At 41.0% G+C, this 19,926-nt stretch overlaps 1 protein-coding gene across 2 annotated transcripts in view; it reads right to left on the bottom strand.

Moving 5' to 3' along the window:
- The window catches only part of SLC25A13 (solute carrier family 25 member 13), a 163,786-nt gene that overhangs the window by 17,859 nt on the left and 126,001 nt on the right, over positions 1 to 19,926 (bottom strand). For both annotated transcript variants that reach the window (XM_070424312.1, XM_070424313.1), the window contains one exon: positions 7,163 to 7,303. In XM_070424312.1, coding sequence (XP_070280413.1) covers positions 7,163 to 7,303 — 141 coding nt within the window. The remainder of the gene's footprint in view (positions 1 to 7,162; positions 7,304 to 19,926) is intronic.

Genomic DNA, 19,926 nt, shown 5'->3' on the forward strand with positions numbered 1-19,926 from the left:
GGGAGTCTCTTCGTGTTTCACCTTCCTCACTGCAATTCTTGGAGAGGATGACTTCTCAGAGAGGAAGCAGACTGCATTCAAAGAAGTAGTTTAAAATAAATCCTCTTAAGGATGGTTCTCTACTTGCATCCTGCCACCCCCCACCAGCAGCAGGCCACTGCAGGAGTAAGCATGCAGGCTTTGGAGTCAGAGACCTGGGCTCAAAGTATTGCTCTGCCACTTGGTATCTGATGGTGGGTGAAGTTCTTACGCTCTCGGTGCCTCCCGTTCCTTATCTCTAAAATGCGAGTAACATTTGTATTGACGTCAGAATTAAATTTACATCCAATGATTCATATGAAGGACCTAGTAAAATACCTAGCGCAAGGATCTTCAATGAAAGGTGATGATACAGAGGTAATTATTACAATCAATGAAAAACACACTGTCCTCTTACAGCAGAAAACAGAAATAGCTAATATATTCTTTAAACAGAAACTGGAATAGGACTCCTATGTGGTTTCATACTTGAATCACAGTAGAGTTCTATGTTTATCAGGTAAGAACCAATCAATCTTTTACTTGGTGGAAGACCTAATCCTACCAAATAATTTGCTAACTTGATCATATCCCACATGGGACATATCACCTTAATTTACAGTCAATGGGCATTTCTTGAACTGGCCATCTTCTAAGTGTATACCTTGGTCACAGTTAGAAACCAGAGGGAGGTAAGAATAGATTATTAGATATCTATGTCACTGCTGGGAAATATATTCAGAGCACTCCACAAACAGTGAGTGGCAGTATTTTCAATACTTAAAACCTGAAGGACAGCATGCTATATTATACAAGTGTCACTGAAATAAAAAAGCACTGTGTTAAAACTAATTCTGCAGGCACTTAGCAAAAGACAAGGAAAAGAAACAACAATCAAACAAAGCATGAACTTGATAAAAAATGTTTGTCCCTGGAAAGGTAGGTTATCTGCAACACAGGGCGAGAACACTAACATTTTATTGTTACCTACTCTTGAATATTTGAATTTTCTTCTTTTCAAAACTATACTGCCTATCAAATTATTTTTTAAAAGAACTTTATGGCACTGGAATGATTATAATCTCTCACCTCCCTTATCACTGATCACTTTGAAGGCAATAATACTGCATTCAATCTTTGTAACTCTGGCACCTATTAGAATTAGTGCTTAACGAGTATTTGGTGAATGAATGGAAGAATGATAAAAAAAATAATAATCATTTTCCTAATATTTTTAAGAATCTTTTCTAACCCCTTCTGCATACTCAACTCCTTTGGGCACTGATTTATAAAAATAATATTTTTCACCTGGCCAGTGTGGTTCAGGGGTTGAACCAGGAGATCATGGTTCGATTCCTCGTCAGGGCACATGCCTGGATTGTGGGCTCAATCCCCCATAGGGGTGTGCAGACACGAGATGGTAAACTCCTTATAAAACCATGCGTTGCTGATTTACTTTCATATCCCCAGGGCAGAGCTTGCTGGGTGAATGAATGGATGTCTCCTTTCTTTGCATTAGACTTCCCCAATATCATGGTCTTCTTTGGTCATTACTTGCCCACATTCATCCACTGTCAGTGTTCTAATACCCTTGTGATAACTTGTAAACATGTGGCTTTTGCTTACCCTTCATGGGCTCAACAAATACTTATCAAATGTCCACTTGTGTGCCAGAAACTGTTATAAGCAGCAGTGAACAAGACAGGTCTCCGGTATGCAAGCACACTCCAGATAAGGAGACACACACACTGAGAAATCTATCAGATGGTGACAGGTGCCATGCAGTGACCTGGCTGTCTTTCTGAGCAGGCCTCTGTTGAGCAAAGAAATGAGGGGCAGAGCCTTCAGGCAGACTGAAAAGTGAGAGGGAATGAGCTTGGAGTGTCTGAGGGAAGGAATGGCAGCAGGGCAGCCAGAGGAGAGGGAGGGTGGAACAAAAGTGCAGGGGAAGAGAGGTCAGCAGGGAGGGAGCTAGGGTGCTGTTCTAGGTGCAGCAGGAAGCCGCTGGGCAAGGACAACGTTCCTGTAGGGCACGCTAGTTTCCGCTCAAGTGTCATCTCATCCGAGAGGCCTCCCTGACTGCTCTACTAAAATGCACCCCCCTCCCTCAATGCTAGCCTGCCTTGGCCCTTTCCATACCCTCACCCTACCCTGCCTGCTTCTTCATCAAGGTTCTTAGCACCAACAGATGTCACATGTTTGTTATCTTGATGGCTGACTTTTTCTACCCACCACCGTGTGAGCAGGGACTTGGATTTCATAGCCATGCCCTAAATGGCCAGAACAGGGAGTACAGTCAGCTCTCAGTAGACCTGTGCTGAGTGGGTGAATTAATCTGATTCACAGTTTAAACAGATCAACCTTCCTGCTGTGGGGACAATGGGTTCAGAAGAGTAGGGAGTCAAACCCATGAGGAGGCTTTCTCGGAGGTCCAGGTAAAAGCCACCTGTGGGAGAAGAAGGGTGCAAGCTGTCACTGAAGAGGTTGTAAAGCCATAGCATGCCCTTGGTGTTGGAAAATTAGCATGGCATCAGCTCCTCACACTAATGACTAAATAGGTGTTTTCTTCATGTGGAGCCATGAGCTCATAAAAACGAGTATTTCTTTACAAGCTGCTAAACTGAGAAATTTTTTCTTGTGTACTTACATGTTACCAACATAAAATTGATAAAATGATACAGTTTGACAAAATCTATTAACAATAAAAATGCACATGCCCTATGATCTCACATTTTCATTGCTAGAATTTATCATTGGGATAAACTCACAAAAGTATATCCAAATATATGCAGGGATATTCCCCCTGCTATTGCTTGTAATATCCCCAAACTAGAAACAATACAAACGCCCATCAGTAGGAACCTGCTTAAAAAATACTTTAAAAATGTTTCTACAGCTATTAAATAAAATGAGAAAAGAGCTTTACGATATATAGTGCACTTAGAAAGATTCCATTTTTGCTAAAACACACATACACAAGATTCTGATATGGATACAATTAGTGATATTCAGGGGGAAACAGAAAGCAGAAAGGAGGAGAGAGGTAAATATTGACCTAAGTAGGTTTTATTTTCTTAAAGATAATATGAAAAACACAAGCAATGGTTATCTTTTGAAGAAAGAATGAGATTGAAAGGGGTAGAGAGAATTTTACTTTCAGACATTTCTGAATTATATGATTTTTTTAAAAAACATAAACTTGCATTTCCTTTAACACAAACAAATAGGCCTGGCCGTTGTGGCTCAGTGGATGAACATGGCACATGATCAGGGCACATGTCCCAGTTTCAGGCCAATCCCAGTAGGGGGCATGCAGGAGGCAGCTGACAAATGATTCTCTCTCATCACTGATGTTTCTATCTTTCTTCCTCTAGAAAATCAATAAAAATATATTAAAAAAAAAACAAACAAATGACATCCCTTTGAGATAACTAGCAGAATAATCAAGAACATATATCATTACTTGCTTTCTGATTTTATGGACAGTAGTCCAATGATTCATCGACACATACACAATGAATGAACACACATGCACAACAGGTATGTGCACGGATGACTATATATCTGAATGCTCTAGAATGCAGTGGACAAAGACCTCTGATTAGAACACAGTAGATACAGCCCATATTTGCAAGTGACTTTCCAATGCACCACACAGGAGCACAATCCAAAAATGATTTTCAACTCTGCATGATGGATCCTGGCTGTCATTGCTTCCCTGCTCGTTTTTTGAACTCAAAGAGACAGAAACTGTCCCTCGCTTAAGGAAGCATCTCTCAGCCTCCATGCGCTGTGCTGACGTTCAATGTTAAATAGTAAGTTCCATTCCCTTCCTCAGGTGTAATCCGTCTCCTCAGCAAAGCTTTGTTGGCTCCTACAGGAAAGGTAACATTCACAAGTCCATAGATGCCACTTTCTTTTCTCTGACGATTTATTTTACATATCTCATGCGCTAGGGGCTTATGTAATAAAACAAAAGTTACCTTGAGAAAGGGAAACACATCCTCTTGCATTCTTAAGAAAAGCAGTAGAGTTGCAGATTTTTTGAAAACTCCATTACATTCAAAAAGCTCTTTCAAAGGCCGTTTATTATCCTGCCTTTACTTCAATCACCTACCTACTCAGTGCTGTAACTAAACCTCTCTAAATGGTACCCAAAGAGGAGGCTTTGTTTACAGGGTCCACTAGAACTATTTCTAACCTCAGGAATGTGAAATGTTTACCACATCCACTTTTTTTTTTTTTCAGTTGTAAATGTATTTCTAAAGCAAGTATTCTAATTACCATTCACGGGGAAGTCACAGAATAGTGGGCTATTTTGCAAGTCAATTCAGGAGAAAAATAGAAAGCCGGGTTAAGTCCAATTTAGGGAGGTTAAGCACCGCAGGCCTAAACACACAGGACAGAACCAACCACTCCCCCTCCTGGGTCCCGCATTGTCATGTTAACAACGGCAAACAAAAGGACCCAGGGAAGGAAGGAAGATTACCTGTCCCAACTAAAACTAGGACAGTAGTCCTCTTTTTGAAAGATGGAGGGATGCATACCAGGTGTAAAGGTCTTAAGTCACTCCAACTCATCTTTCTACTCAACCAAGACAAGAATCAGTGAAGAGCTTTATTACCAAGAAGTACTATCCTACAGCAACAAAAACGTCAATGACATAGCAAAGCAAAGCTCTGACAACCATAAAACCATGGACATTGAGTTGCTAATATGATTTCTGACCAAGGAGAGGTCGGGTAAGGTGGGGGCGCCTGGAGAAGAGAGTCACAGGAAACCAAACCTGAGACTGGCATTTGGGATGATATAAATGAGGACAACCTGGGCAGGCAATGAAGCCCAAGCAGACTGAACGGAGCTGTGACCTCCGACGACCTCCGATGAATGAATCCCGGCTTACAAATCTTAGCGAATTCCGCTGAGGGCACCACTGGCCAGCAGAAAGGACAGGACGGCAAGATCACTCTCGTGCAATGAAATCAAGTTTCCGGAAGCTCAGGAGTGCCAGCGACTTCCCATGGTAATTACCAAGGCACCCAAAGCAGCACCCAGACCGGAGGAATGCCTCTGAACTAGATTAAACCACCAGACTAGTAATTAAACTAACTTTATATGGGAGAGGTCTCTTGCTCAAACTTGAGCAATCCTGCTCATTTCAGGAAAGCAATTTTAGCACAAAAGTGGAAACAAGAAACTTCTGAGCCTCGATTTCGGCTCAGATACTGCCGTTGGCAGCCTCTGTTCTCCTGACTACAAAATCAGGAGGCCAAGGACTTCCAGGGGGTGTTAAAGGGGATTAAGATTATGAAACACCGTGAAGATGAAAAGGACTAAGTCTCAGTCTTGTATCATTTGCAGGTAGTTGAACAGTCTCTGTTTCGGTGTCAGCAAACAAGTTTCTACCATTTTATCCATCTAGACATTTCCCTAGCAGTCACTACCGTTAGTACCTAAGTGTTTTTTACTAGACAACCTGTTGAAAGACTGCTTGGCATCTTGTCAAAATGACATGCTGCTACATTGTGTTCTAGTCCGCAAGAACCTAAAAATTTAGAAAAGAAGCTGATTTTTTTTTTCTACTTCAAAATGATCCATGCTGTGCCTCATGACAATTCTGTTTATTTCTTACAGCTGGGCAATAATGTGGTAAATGAAATAGCTAGAATATTGTGTTCCACCGCAAACACTCACAGATTGAGCATTTTAAGGGCTACTTTGAAAAATCGGCATATTTATTCCCGAGCTCCACAGACTCCAAACTATAAGGCAAGTTCTCTACCCCCCTTAAAACTAACCCCCGGGAAAGAGGGTATCCCATTATGTTTGATCCTTACAAAGTCTCAGATGATGGGGTACTCTTCCCTCACTTGACTCCGAGAAGTACGGGGAAGGCAAATGTACCTGAAACAACCCCAACTATTACGAACACGGATGTGTAGCAAGGTGACTGACCTGCAACCATGAGTGAAAAAGAGAAGGTTACAAAAGTGCACGTGGCGGTGGGATCTCACAACTTGCTGTGCTGAATGTCCAAACAAGGCATTTAAAGTTCACTCCAAAAAGCAGTGTACGTTTTTACAGGGTGAGCTGAGAACAGGGGGAAAAGAAAACAACTGCCCTGGCGTTATGTCCACAGAGTGCAGAAGTGCCAGCCTGGAATAAAGATGAAACACTGCAAAACCATGTGAATGACCGAGTCAAAGAGTAGATCAAGTGGCCCTGGCCGGTGCTGCTCAGTGGTTAGTGTCAGCCAGTGCACTGAGGGATCTCGGGTTCAATTCTCAGTCAAGGGCACATACATTTTATGGAAATAAGTGAAAACTATTTTAAGTAGACATTGGTCTTCTCATCCTATATTCCTAAAGGTTTACTTATTCAAGTTGGCCATGAAACTTTTTTTTTTAATTTTTCTCATTGACAAATGATGACCACCTCATGTTTGCTAAAGCATCATAGCTGGGCATATATGAAACAAGTTCTAGTATATTCCACTATACCTTTTTTTGGGAGAGGAGTGTGAATCACAAATTTTAAGAAATTTCTAAAAGTTTGGTTTTCCAATCCTTCTGAAAAACTATTTTCTAAAGGAAAAACGGTTAAGATTCAACACAATTATGACAAGCCAACCATATGGACAGGGCTGAGTTGTATAGGATCAGAATATACATTCTTGATCAAGTGTGGACTCCTTACACTGAGCTCAGCATACCTCCCGAAAGATGGTACCCTGTGATTCATGCATCTATCCTTCATGGCGGACAGCACCGAGGACTGGGAACTGTTGTATCAATAACAAATCCAAATAAGGCTCCAGCCAGTGTTGCTGCAAAGAGCTGTGCGCTGAACAGCGCCAGCGGGCGTCATTCACACCAGCCATCCTTGATTTGTGTATTTCTAAGGACAGCTTTTTGGTGGGTGGCAGGAAGGGCACCTCCTTCTTGCTGGCATGAAGATGCCCTGTGGACTGCAGCAGCTATAGTTCAGAATCTTTATTACGGAGCGAATGCACCAAACTAGGCCACAGACATGGCAATGACCTTTTCCAGGTGTGGAAACACGAGGGATTAATTTCATGCTGGTGAGCAGTGACTAGTTTAGGAGAAGAGCACGCAGTCAGACAAATGACCAAAAGGAAAGTTACCTTGTAAACGCCAAAGAACCCCAGGTCCCTCACGACAGACAGAGCACTGACTCGGGGACCGGTGGTGATTTCCCCAGCCACTTGCAAGCGGATCTTGACGATTTCCAAAGGATTTGTGAAGATCACCTGGGAACCGCCTGCCTAGAGAGGAAAAAAGAAAAGTATTATCAAAGCAGGGTCATGGTAAATGGTTCGGGAAGAGGTGAGTGATCCTCCTCAATGGAGCTCTGAATATTCTATCCTCAAGAGACCGCACTTTCAGTCCTTGTCCCATCAATGAAAATAGCTAGTGATTATGAGTTCGAATCAAAATACAGTTGCTGCCGAGGGGGCCTTGGCTTTGAGCCCTGTGATGGCAGTCGATTGCCCTTCAAGGAATCTTTGTCATTTTAGGGTGAGGAATCTGGTCATTTTAGGCCCTAACTCCTTCGTGTGAAGGTTGAAGGAAAGCAAAGACCAGAGACTTCGCCGAAAACAGAGAGACTTCTGTTGGCCTCACCAGAGTCCTCACCCTCAAATGACAAAGATTCCTTGAAGGGCAATCAACTGCCATCCAAGGGCTCAAAGCCAAGGTCACAAAAGGCAGCAATAAATCGGAAATCCAACAGTATCCAAATGACGAGACACAGATCTGCCGTCAGGATGGGAGGGGCAGGGAGGACACAGGTCCTCCCATGATGGACTCCATGATTTCCTCAGTGACCCAGTAAACATGCAAACTTAGATGAAAGCTATTTCTTTCTTCTCCTTAAAAATCAGGCCAATTATCAAACACTATTTTCTGGAGTTACATAGTATTATAATTTTATTTATGTATTACCTGTGTATAGAATTATTCTTTTCATATAAGATAAATGTCAAAGTAGTAAAAATATGCATTAAATCAATTATGGCCCCAACTTTGAACAACGTGTGCTATTTCATCCCAGCAATGGCTGGGTGCCACTCCTCCGAGATCATCGGTGGAAATCTTTAAAGTGCACTCTAAGGGAAATTTTAAGCTCGCTATTTTGAAGCTAAGCCTGTATTTATCATAAGCAATTACATTCCTTCTTACTGTACTTCAACTTGTTATTCCTTGTCACAAATATATTACATTTTTATACCATTCGAGCTAAGGTTGACACACAGTTATAGTTCAGAGTTTTTATTAGGTAGCGAATGCACCAAACTAGACCACAGACACGGCAATGCAGCTTAGAGATGCCGCCATGGCAACGGGCACAATTTGGGTCAATATCATCTCCAACTACTTCTTGCTAGAGCCTTTGATCCTATTAACCAATGCACACACCCGGACAAAATGGCCTGCACTAATCAAAACCAGCTACGACAATGGTCTCGGAAGTATTGTTTATAACACCTAGGAATAAAAATTAGGAACATAAACATCCAGCGGTAAGGCGAGGACTAAATGAATTTATGTATGCTTGTGCAACGAGAGGCTATCCTGCCCATAAAAAATTATGGCGACTGCTCACTATATTCTGTGAAGTGAAAACTCTCCCGTGTGTCAATGCATGGACACCTTCCCCAGCTCTGCCTAAACATCATGTGGGAGAGACACACCAGAGCAGTGCTTCTGAGGTGGCAGATTACAAATGGCTTATTTTCTTTTCTGCTGTATTTGTTTTATTTCTTCTACACAGATCATGTGTTACTTCTATAAGGAAACATAAATACTTCTGCCTAACTTACTTAATATACATGGCAACCTCCCCCTACCCCAAAATGTTCATTCATTAACTCCTAAATCAAATTGTTTTTCCATTTTTACCAATTTCGTACCTTAATCAAGACACACGTGTTCTTGAAAACAGACCTGAGAGTTCCCATTTTCTCCATTAAATACTACAACGGTTTAGACCAGCCATGGGCAAACTACGGACCGAGGGCCGGATCCGGCCTGTTTGAAATGAATAAAACTAAAAAAAAAAAGACCGTACCCTTTTATGTAATGATGTTTACTTTGAATTTATATTAGTTCACACAAACACTCCATCCATGCTTTTGTTCTGGCCCTCCGGTCCAGTTTAAGAACCCATTGTGGCCCTCGAGTCAAAAAGTTTGCCCACCCCTGGTTTAGACAGAAGGCAGCGAGGGCTCCTGAGTCTAGACTGCCACACTGCCGTACGCGCTTCTGCTGTGCTTTGCCCATCACCTTCATCTCTCCTAGGTGACTCTAAGGAGCTGGACCAAGTAATCTTGGTAGAAGAAACCTGGGTTGGATTCATCAAGAGATGGGCCCAAGAAAGGCCCTTCTAAAGTGGAAAGGAGGTGAGCACATCCAGGAGCTGGTGTGCTCTGGTCCCCACAAAGGCATTCTGCTCCCACTCCTCCAGGGCCCAGAGCAGCCAGGCTGTGCTCCAAGCAGGCAGGCAGAAGACCAACCCCCACCTGCTACAGCCCTTGAGTATTTTGTGGGTTTGCTCCTGCCCCTCTCCACATGACATGAGGGGAATTCAGTGTGGCAGGATGAAGAGATGAAATGGACATGACCTAGTAACAGTGCTGAGTGCACAGTAAAGATTATGTCTGTGCTTCTGACCTGGGCTCTCAAGTTGTGAAAATAAGTAAAAATGAAAAAATCATTTTCTGGGGGCAGGATTGCTCAGAAAGATTTGCTGAGCTCGAATTAGCCTGAGGCTGATTTCTGAAAGCTCAAAAGTGGGTGAGACCATGCCTACCAAGGGTAGAATGGAAAGTGGTCAGTGCACACTGATCTTGAAGAACAAAGCAGGAACTCAGTGCATACTTACAAGTATTGCCAACAGCAGGGAAGGAGGCAGCTGAGTGTCCCTGGTGAGGACCGAGCCTCTGCCCCTATTTGTCAAACGATCTCACTTCTTATGAGGATCAAAGAGATGGTGGTGGTGTTGCAGCCAGCACAGTGCTCAAGACACAGTAGTGACTCCAAACACGTTGGTCGTTTCCTCCAGCTCCTAAATTAATGGTTCTCCTTCCTGGCTGCATGTTACAATCACTCTCAGAGCTTTAAAATATAATGACTTCTAGAACCCTCGTGCACTGCTGGTGGGAATGTAGACTGGTAGAGCCATTATCAAACACAGTATGGAGTTTCCTCAAAAAATTAAAATTGAAACTGCTGTTTGACCCAGCAATCCCACTTCTAGGAATATATCCTAAGAATCCTGAAACATCAATCAGAAAGAATATGTGCACCCCTGTGTTCATAGAAGCTTTATTTACAATAGCTAAGATATGGAAATAGCCCAAGTGCCCATCAGCAGATGAGTGGATAAAAATGTGCTACATTTACAGCATGGAATACTATGCAGCTGTAAAAATGAAGACCCTCTAACCGTTTAAGACAGCATGAAGGGACCTGAAGAACATTATGCTAAGCAAAATAAGTCAGTCAGAGAAAGACAAGTATTGCAGGATCTCACTCATATGTGGAATCTAATGAACAAAATAAACTGACAAGCTAAACAGATCCAGAGACATGGAAGCATGTAACAGACTGACAGATCTCAGAGGGGGGAGGAGAAAGGGGGCAGGAAGAGATTAACTAAAGAACTTATATATGCATGGCCTGTGGACACAGACAACAGTGTGGGGAAGGCCCAGGGTGGGGCAGGAGCCTGGTAGAGGAAGGTAAAGGGAGGGTGGAAAGGGGCAGGCATCTGTAAAATACTGTCAATAAATTTAAAAACATTTCTAGACCCAATTCCAGACAAATTAATTGAGAATTTCTGCATCTGCCCTTTGAAAATGGTCCTACGTGATTGGATGTACAAGGGACCTGAGAATCATTTCAGTTCACCGCATCACCTCTAGGATCCCTTTCGATCCCGAGATTGCTTTATAGGGCCTATTTCAAGTTGTGATTTCAAATTCTAGCCTTCCGTGCGACTTTTAGATGTTTTACATCTGATCTCATAACAAACTTTCCATCCATATCCAAGTGGTGCCATTATTAAAGGGTATAATTCTTAGGTATGGAATTGATGCCTTTTTCATTTTCTTGTATCTTTACTAATACCTATAAACGTTAACATTATATACACTAAAATAAGAATGTAGACTCAACTCCCCAAACCCCAAGCCAAACCATAGATACCATTTCTTTCAGCACAACAAAGGGCATTCTAATCTCTAAGGATGATACAGAAGTCAAATCCACCCCAGAGAGCTGCAGGGAACAGAAGCAGTGGGAAGAAAGAGTGTAGTGATACCAGGGAAAAAATAATGATGTCCTCGTTACCTCTGGTGGGCTCAGAAAGAAAGAACCTACAGACTCCGCGTGGCACATTGTCGAGGTGCCAGAGATGAATGGGTCCTTTGGAGTCAAGCTGGAAGGAAATGAGACGCCAAGGCACCAAGAGAAGATGCTTATCATCAGATGCACGGTGTCTGGGCATCACCACGACTTGATCACTGAGCACACTGCCTGCTGCTCTGCTGGCTCCTGGTCTATTATCCATTCACAGTACCTTGCCTGGGTCCCTCCTTTGCAGAGATCAAAGGCAGCCGAATCCGAGGACAGGAACACCTATTGTGCGCCATGTCTTTGTGTCCCTCATCACTCGAGAGCTCTGGCTGTGTGAAGATGCTGTTCTTTTTGTGTGTGTGCAATTTTGTCACAAATCATTTCCCTGTGACTTTCTGGAGTCTGAGGCACGGGGGACAGGGGAAGATTTTCCATACTGGAACTGGCTCTGTGGGGAAATATTATATTTACAGTGGGGACACTGACTTCTCCACAGGTTTCCTGGAACATTCTTTGTTACTGAAATTTTAGTTACTACCCAGTATCTGGGCCCAACTAAAGAGAAATGCATACACTACTGCAGACTTGTTTCTGCGATCTAATCATTCATTTATATGTTTGCCCAACAAATATTTATAAGCAATTGTGTTCAGAGTTTGTCCTAGGAACTGTGAGGACACAAGATGAGTGAGAAAGCATTTCCGTTCTCAAGGAGCTTGAAATAGGAGTAAAGTAATAAATATTCATTATGGACTATCAGCATATTGCTTTGCAAGTATTTATATGTAAATCTTCAGTCCACTCAAGCAGTGGTATTTTTTCCAGATTTTACTTAAGAGGAAATGGAGGCATAGAAAGATTAAGGCAACTGTTCTGGGTTGAATTGTGTTCCACCAAAATTTAAACAGTGAAATACTACCTCTTAGGGAGTCAGAATGTGATTATATTTGGAGACAAGGCCTTCAACGAGGTAATTAAAGTAAAAACGAGGTCATATGGGTGGATCCTAATCCAATGTGACTAAAGTGTTTATAACAAGAGACACAGACACCTATGTGTACAGAGAAAAGACCATGTGAGGAATCACAGTGCTGGATGGGTTTGTACCAGGCTACTACCAGGTTCTGAACAAGGACATTTTGTTACTTACTCTATTAGTCTTGAATATTAGCATCAGTCTGGATATATATATATAATTTTTTTTTTAAAGGAACATGATAGTCAAAGACATTATATATCACCCTCACCAGGTTGGTCAATTGGAGCATCATCCTATACACCAAAAGGTTGCAAGTTTGATTCCTGGTCAGGACATATACCTAGGTTGTGGGTTCGATCCCCAGTCAAGGTGCTTATGGGACGCAATGGATCAATGTTTCTCTCTCACATAGATGTTTCTCTCTCTCTGGTCTCCCCTCTTTCCCTTCCTCTCTCTCTAAAGTTAAGAGAAACATATCCTCAGGTGAGAATAAAAAACAAAAATCACACATTAATTATATCTTTAGAGGAAAAACATGGAACCACTATACCAAAGTATCTTTCACAGTAACATTGTTTTGTAAGTAGCATTGATTAGTAATAGTCTAACATGAAATGTCTACAAGTAAAATGAAGAAAAATATAGATTTTTTTAAAAAAGGGACATAAGTATTTGAATACTAGAGAAACAAGTATTATACTTAGACCAGAAGATTCAATGCTGCTGTCAATTTTCCAGTATATTAATTTAAAATGCAAATGTAAAAAATGTCAATCCTCCTATAAATGAATATAATAGTCAAATGTTGAAAAGGTGTTAATTTTTTCCATAAATTCATTTAAAATTCAAAGCAATCTTCCTAAATCTCAACAAGTTTTCTTAAAGATGTTTAAAGACAGGCATATTCTGAACAAAATGTCATATGGAGAATCTTGCATCAGTATACATTTACAGAGTCAGCGATTTTTTAAAATGTAGTCCAAGACTAAATAAATTAAAGAAATTGAGATATGTCGGGCCTTAAATTCCTTGAAAAGGTATGTAAGTGCTGTTCAGTGGCATAGTTGATGGTAGAGCAGACCTCCTTCTATCTGTAGCCAGGAGTCCCTTTCTGCCCAACTCATGTATCTGGGAGCATCCTGAGTCACTGTGGTTTCCTAATCTTGACTAGGGGACTGGTTTTGATCCATTTCTGCATCAGTCCCATAGAGTTCGAAGCAGAATACAGTTAATCCATTGTTCTGTGAGAGTCTCCAGGCTTGTATCACCTCTTGTTTCAGGAGCTGTTCTTTTTACTCTTTAGTTATAGAACAGGTTGTTAACCAAGAGGTCCCACAAGAATGTAAAAGTCTGAAGGTAAATGAGAGGCCAATATTTTGTTGCATAAAATTCAAAGACTGCTAAGGGAATTCTCACTGACCAGTTTTGTAAGGATTTTGTAAGGATTTTTTTGCAATGCCTATATTCTTCAAACCATGGGTCCTGACCTATGAGGTCTCTCCCAGCAGAGGGAAAGACAGCCCAGTACAGGACTCCAGTGTCCCATCCCATCTGCCACTCTGGAGATAACACAAAAGCATAGAACTCTGTCCAAAGAAGAGACAGAATTTGAACCCAAGGCTGGCCTGAATCCTAACTCAAGCTCAGAACCATTATATTGATTTTCTGAGTGTCAAAAAGTCTGTGCTTGAAAACGATTCGTTTTCAGTTGCCTTTTTTTTTTTTCTTTCTTTCTTGTTTAAACAGAGTATCTGCCTGAATCTTGGGTTAACCTGATCACTTACACTGGAATTCCTGTGACTTGAAGGGACTCTGTCTGGAAGAGATAAATGACTCAGAGATACTAAAGTACATCAAGAAATATGGAAGAGAGGTTTTTCTCCCCAGGTACAATATGGTAGACTTTCATCAGATGCATCAAACTTTTCTTTGTAGATTTGGCAATAAATCATAAGGAAGCCCCAGGCCCTTAGGCAGTAAAATCCCTAAATCATGCCAAGTCTGAATCCTTGAGGAATAGTTCAAACTCAGGCATGTAAAACTAGTACATATTTTTAATTTCACTCAGAAGGGCTTACAAAATAATTATACTGGTGTGAGTTTTACCTAAATATAGCACAGGGGCTCAGGATAATAGCAATGGAGTCACAGGAACCTGGATTTTAATTGGGCTTTATCACTTCCTTGTCTGTGACCTCCGGCAGTTCCTTGCTAACTTAGATCTCTCATTTGGACCACAGACTGATACCAATTCAGACTCACTCTGAGGCCTTCCTAAGGCAGCAAGTACTAACTCTCTAGCATGGTGACTGACACAGAGCAATGGGTCAAGAAATGAGGCACTGCTGGCAGTCATATGGCACCATGGCTGACAGCCTAAGCTTTGGCAAACTTCTGAACCTACCCACTCCAAACTGATGCCATCTATAAAATGGGCACATTAACATTACTGCTCTTCATGCTTTCAATAAATACTCTCTGTCCACTCGATAGTAGGTGTGAACAAGACCGACAAAGATCCTACCCTCATGAAGCACGTATCTTAGCTGTTATTTACAGGAGTATGTGTGGATTAAATGAACACACACCTGAAGAACTTACCCCAGTCCCTAGCCTTCTGTAGTGCTCAATCAATGGTATTGATTACTATGAATTAATATAGGATAAAACTCTATGTAGGTGAACCTAACTTACCAAACTCCTTTAATATCAGTACGAATGCTTTCTCAAATGTTCCTCTCCCTGGAAACCTGTAAGTTAAACTTTCTTTCTGAGCAAAGCACAGTTATACTGAGGATTAATAGGCAGTAGCTATATCAGGTAAAAAAAAGGGGAGAAGGAGAAGAGCATACCTTTAGTGAGTGATGGGTGATGTAGTAAAGCTCAACATAATTAAATTTAAGCTAACATTCAATCAATTGTGGGCATTTTTACTTCTGAAATACTTTTGTTACTGGGAAATGGTTAGTCATACCCCACTGGAGGAGCTGTAAAAATGTCAATGGCCAGATTGTAACCTGATTGGGTAACTAGCATATTCCACCACACTATGTTTGTGGGTCTGGTGTCTGCAGCTCCATTCAGGTGTGCGCTGCCCCCAACACTGGCAAATCACCTTGAAAACGTGAACCACTGTCACAAAGGGACTGAAAGGGAGACTAAACTGTGTGTGGCACAAAAGGTCCCCCAGTGCTGAAACGACGCAGTGTGCATCTTTCTGACCAGGTAACATGACTGCTGGAAGTGAAGGCAGCACAATGACCCTTAATGGTCAAGATGAAGTTCTGATTTGGGGAGCTTGTAAAGCTATCCCAAGTGGATGCTGGATGCCTCATCCCGCTACCAATGCAAACGAGAGTTCCCATTTCCGTATGACGGATTTAGCTGTTGTGATTCCTGCCTAAGTCCACGAGAGCAACCAGAAAGGAAACGGGACTGTGGACGCTACAACTTTGTCAGCAGGAACCCCTAGCACCAGGCCTCTCAAATGAAGAGGGGTCTATAATCTTTTCATGACACAGTCCTCATGGCTAGGAGTAAAATATAGATTTTTTCCTTCCAATACCTCCTCTCTGAAATGAGCTAGGCAGACAGTCTGCACAGAACCTGAAGTGTGGCTTCCACCACAGATGCTTGGTAAGCTTTATTTCTCTGTTTCTTTTTCACAATTTTGCCATCCCAACTCCTCTTGCCAAGCTCTATAATGATTTACTTCATTGTTAACACTCCTGATTATGCATAGATAATTTTACTGTAGGAAATGATGTATCTATTTCTTTTTTAAAAAACAAGAATTTCAAGAAATAACATATTTAGAAAGGCAACACAATCCTAATGTACTGCCCAATTTTTCCACTCTAAGAATAGTGACCTTCACAAAAATGACCTTAACATACTTTAGGTCTAATAATTGTGAAAAAGTATGCTTTGTTTTTTTATTGATTTTTAAAAGATTTTTAAAATTGATTTTTAGAAAGAAAGGGAGAGGGAGAGAGAGAAACATAGATGTGAGAGCAGAACATCGATGGGCCACCTCCTGCACACCCCCCACCAGGAATCAAACCAGCAACCCCTCAGTATACAGTGTGATACCCAACCAACTGAGCCACACCAGCAAGGGCACAAGTATGTTTTAAGGCTGTACGTGCCTTAAAAATGACTTGCCAAGGCTGACTGCTCATTATTATAACTACAGGAAATGGCATAAAATATCTAAATATATTACCAAATGGATCAGTTCATACTTCCCCATAAACCATTTTCTTTTACCTGTTAGGAACTAAACAAGCCTTTCTCCAATGCTTTACTAATCAAGATAGTATCCCTGAACATTCTTTCTCTTGACCTAGGAAGCTGAGTCAAATAAATCCCACATGATGAAAAGCATGCTTTCTTATGATCCCTCCCCGACATACACACAACCATTAGAGGCAAATCTTGAGAATATGCAGAGAATATTAACAGTCCTGTATTTTTAAAAAATCAGTTTCGCCATTAGCCTGCTGTCCACAGAAAACAGCAGTGTATTTTTTAACATAGTGTAATTCCTGCTATATTTTAAAAAGCATTAACGATAACTGTAATTTAATCACCTCTCTTTAATTTGAATTCACATGGTAGATACTTATAGCTACTTAAAAATTAAGTGGCAAAATGTATATGAAGAATATGTATCTTGATATTTTAATTATGCTCAATTGAATGTACTTAGATTTAAAGTGCTTTTCACAAATGACATGTGCTAAGAATATATAATTGCACACTGACATTCTAAAATGTGTGCTTACATGTGTCAAAAATAGATTAACATGAAGTTATGAAATATGAATTTTTTAAAAACTAAAACCCAAGTCCATTATTTTGATTATTTAGATACAAATAAATTTGTTACTACAAAAAAGGCCTACACTAGTAAATATCTAATGATTTTCATTACATATAAAATGAATATTCATGTGATGACGCTATTTGATTTTTTAATATATTGAAAAATAAAGACTTTTTAAGAAATCTAAGCTTTGACATATTTTCCATTTACCTTCTTAGTAACTCAGTGTTAAATGGAGACTTGAAAATAATTTGTATGTAGTACCGGTATTATCATCATATATAAAGACTGCAGGTAGAAAACAGATAGTTGGCAGAGAGCGGTGGATAAATTAAATAAAATGCAGTGCTTGCCCACCTGGTGTGGCTCAGTGGTTAAATGCGACCTATGAACCAGGAGGTCACGGTTCAATTCCCGGTCAAGGCGCCCGGGTTGTGGGCTCGATCCCCAGTAGGGGGCATGCAACAGGCAGCCAATCAATGATTCCCATCATTGATGTTTCTATCTCCCTCTCCCTTCCTCTCTGAAATCAATAAAAATATATTTTCAGTAAGTAAATAAAATTAAAATGCAATACCCAAAAGCAGTCAACTGATGTTCAGAAGCACTAAAAACAAGCACTGACCAACCCACAGAGAAGCCAGCAAACTTGAAGGAGGATGTGGCCAAGAGGCACTGGCTCCATCCAGCTCTGCATGGAAATGTCAGACCTGGTGCCCCCGCTAGAGCTTCATCCGCTTCTATAATTAGGAAGGAGTCCACCCTGACAGCTGAGAAAAAAAACTTTATTTTGACCCTTAGTGTTATGGGCTGAATTGTGTCCCTCCAAATTTTATGTGTTGAAATCCTAACCTGGCATCACAGAATGAGACTATCTGGAGGTTGGACCTTTAACGAGGTAATTTAGGGTAAAATGAAGTCGTATGGGTCATAAGGACTCTGGTCATATCAGACTGGAGTCCTTATAAGAGGAGGAGATTATGATACAGACAATACACAGTCATTAGGGGGACGGGGGAAACCATGTGAGGACATAGCGAGAACATGGCCATCTGCAAGCAAAGCAAAGGAGCTTCGGAAGAAACCGAATCCGCAGAGACCTTGATCTTGGACTACTAGCTCCCATAAGTGTAAGAAAGCAAATGTCTGTTATTTAAGTCACCACGTAGCCTGTGGTCCTTTGTTATGGCAGCCCTAGCAAACTAGCATATACCTAGTTAGGCTGTAAATAATTGTACATCTCTGATAAAGCAATACAGAATTTTCTCCCTTGATTTGGTGTGTAAATTAAGCTCTGACGTAAAAAAAAAAATCTGTCATTACATTTTTAAGAACTTTGAAAAGAGAATAGATTCTCACCACTTGATTGTTTTTGAGACAGGCACTAAATTGAAATTTCCTGTTCTTAATTTCTTAACTGCATGGTAAGGCAGAAAAAGGCTATACTGTTTACACCTTTTATAAATATTAAATTTCACATTTTCAACTTCATAGGGCAGCGATTTTCAACCATTTTCATCATGGTGCACACAACCTAATTACCAAAATTCTGTGGCACACCAAAAAAATATACATTTTGCTGATCTGAAAAAAAAAAAAAGGTATTATTTGATTCATTCACACCGGACAGTTATTATTGTGTTGGCTTTTGCCATTTTTTCATTTGACAATCTAAGGGAAATGAGGCAATGGCCCTGACTACATCATCAGGTATTGCATGTTTTAAAAATTCTTGCGGCACGCCAGTTGAAAATCGCTATTGTAGGGTTTTTATAGGACCATAGAAACCAGGCCAAGAAACCAAAGTAGAATCTGTTTGACACTAAAAAGCCATTAAGTTACAGACTTGTCAAATATGTTCACATGTGGGCTCTGCCTGGCAGACATGTCTATTTTGACTACTATGACCAGAATCGTTTAATGATTTACAGACCTTCAGTGTCTACAGTACCTTAACTGTATGAGAGCTGTGACCCAATCTGTCTTCATATTTTCATCACAACAAGCCCCTCCCCCATTTATTAGAAAACCAGGATGGCCTGACATTGGAACTGTGTTAAATCAAACAACTCCAAGACATTCCCCAAAGAGGGGAAGGGAGGAAAACAGAAAGTAGACACCTCACTGGCTCAGTGTCCATCACAAGTTGAACTTTCCTCTGGTAAGATGACATTTCTGAACCACCCAAAGCAGCCCTTGGGCAGGTAGGTCACCCCTATGAACCCTCGGTGTCATCAGCTATCTCTTTATTTTTGCCCAGAGTCCAAGTAGAAGTCTAGAGAAAGAACGTTCCATAGAAGCAGGCAGGCCACATAGTTCTTATTCCAGCCCAGTGTCTTAGTCCCACTCCTGCCCCAGAAGACTTTTTGGGCAAACTGTGATGGAGATGCCTCATTGGGTTCTCAAAAACCTCCAAATTTAGATATTGCCATGGTTAATCTTTTTTTTTTTCCTAGTTATTGGCTCTCTCTCTGTTTTTTAAAGACTTTGTTTTTTAGAGCAGTTTCAGGTATAGAGGTTTTCCATATGCCCCCTGCCCCACACATGCATAGCTTCCCCATTATCAACATCCCCCACCAGAGTGGTACATGTATTACAAGTGATTGACAAATCACAATCACCCATTCATACTTTGCCTTCTATTGTCAGTGTCTCAGAACTTAGCCATTCTAACAGGTGTGCAGTAGTATGTCATTGTTGTTAGTCTCTTTTTGCTTTAAAGC

The sequence above is a fragment of the Myotis yumanensis genome, unplaced genomic scaffold (genome assembly GCF_028538775.1).
Source record: "Myotis yumanensis isolate MYYU_CA2020_CCGP unplaced genomic scaffold, mMyoYum1.0.hap1 SCAF_9, whole genome shotgun sequence".
Taxonomy (NCBI): Eukaryota; Metazoa; Chordata; class Mammalia; order Chiroptera; family Vespertilionidae; genus Myotis; species Myotis yumanensis.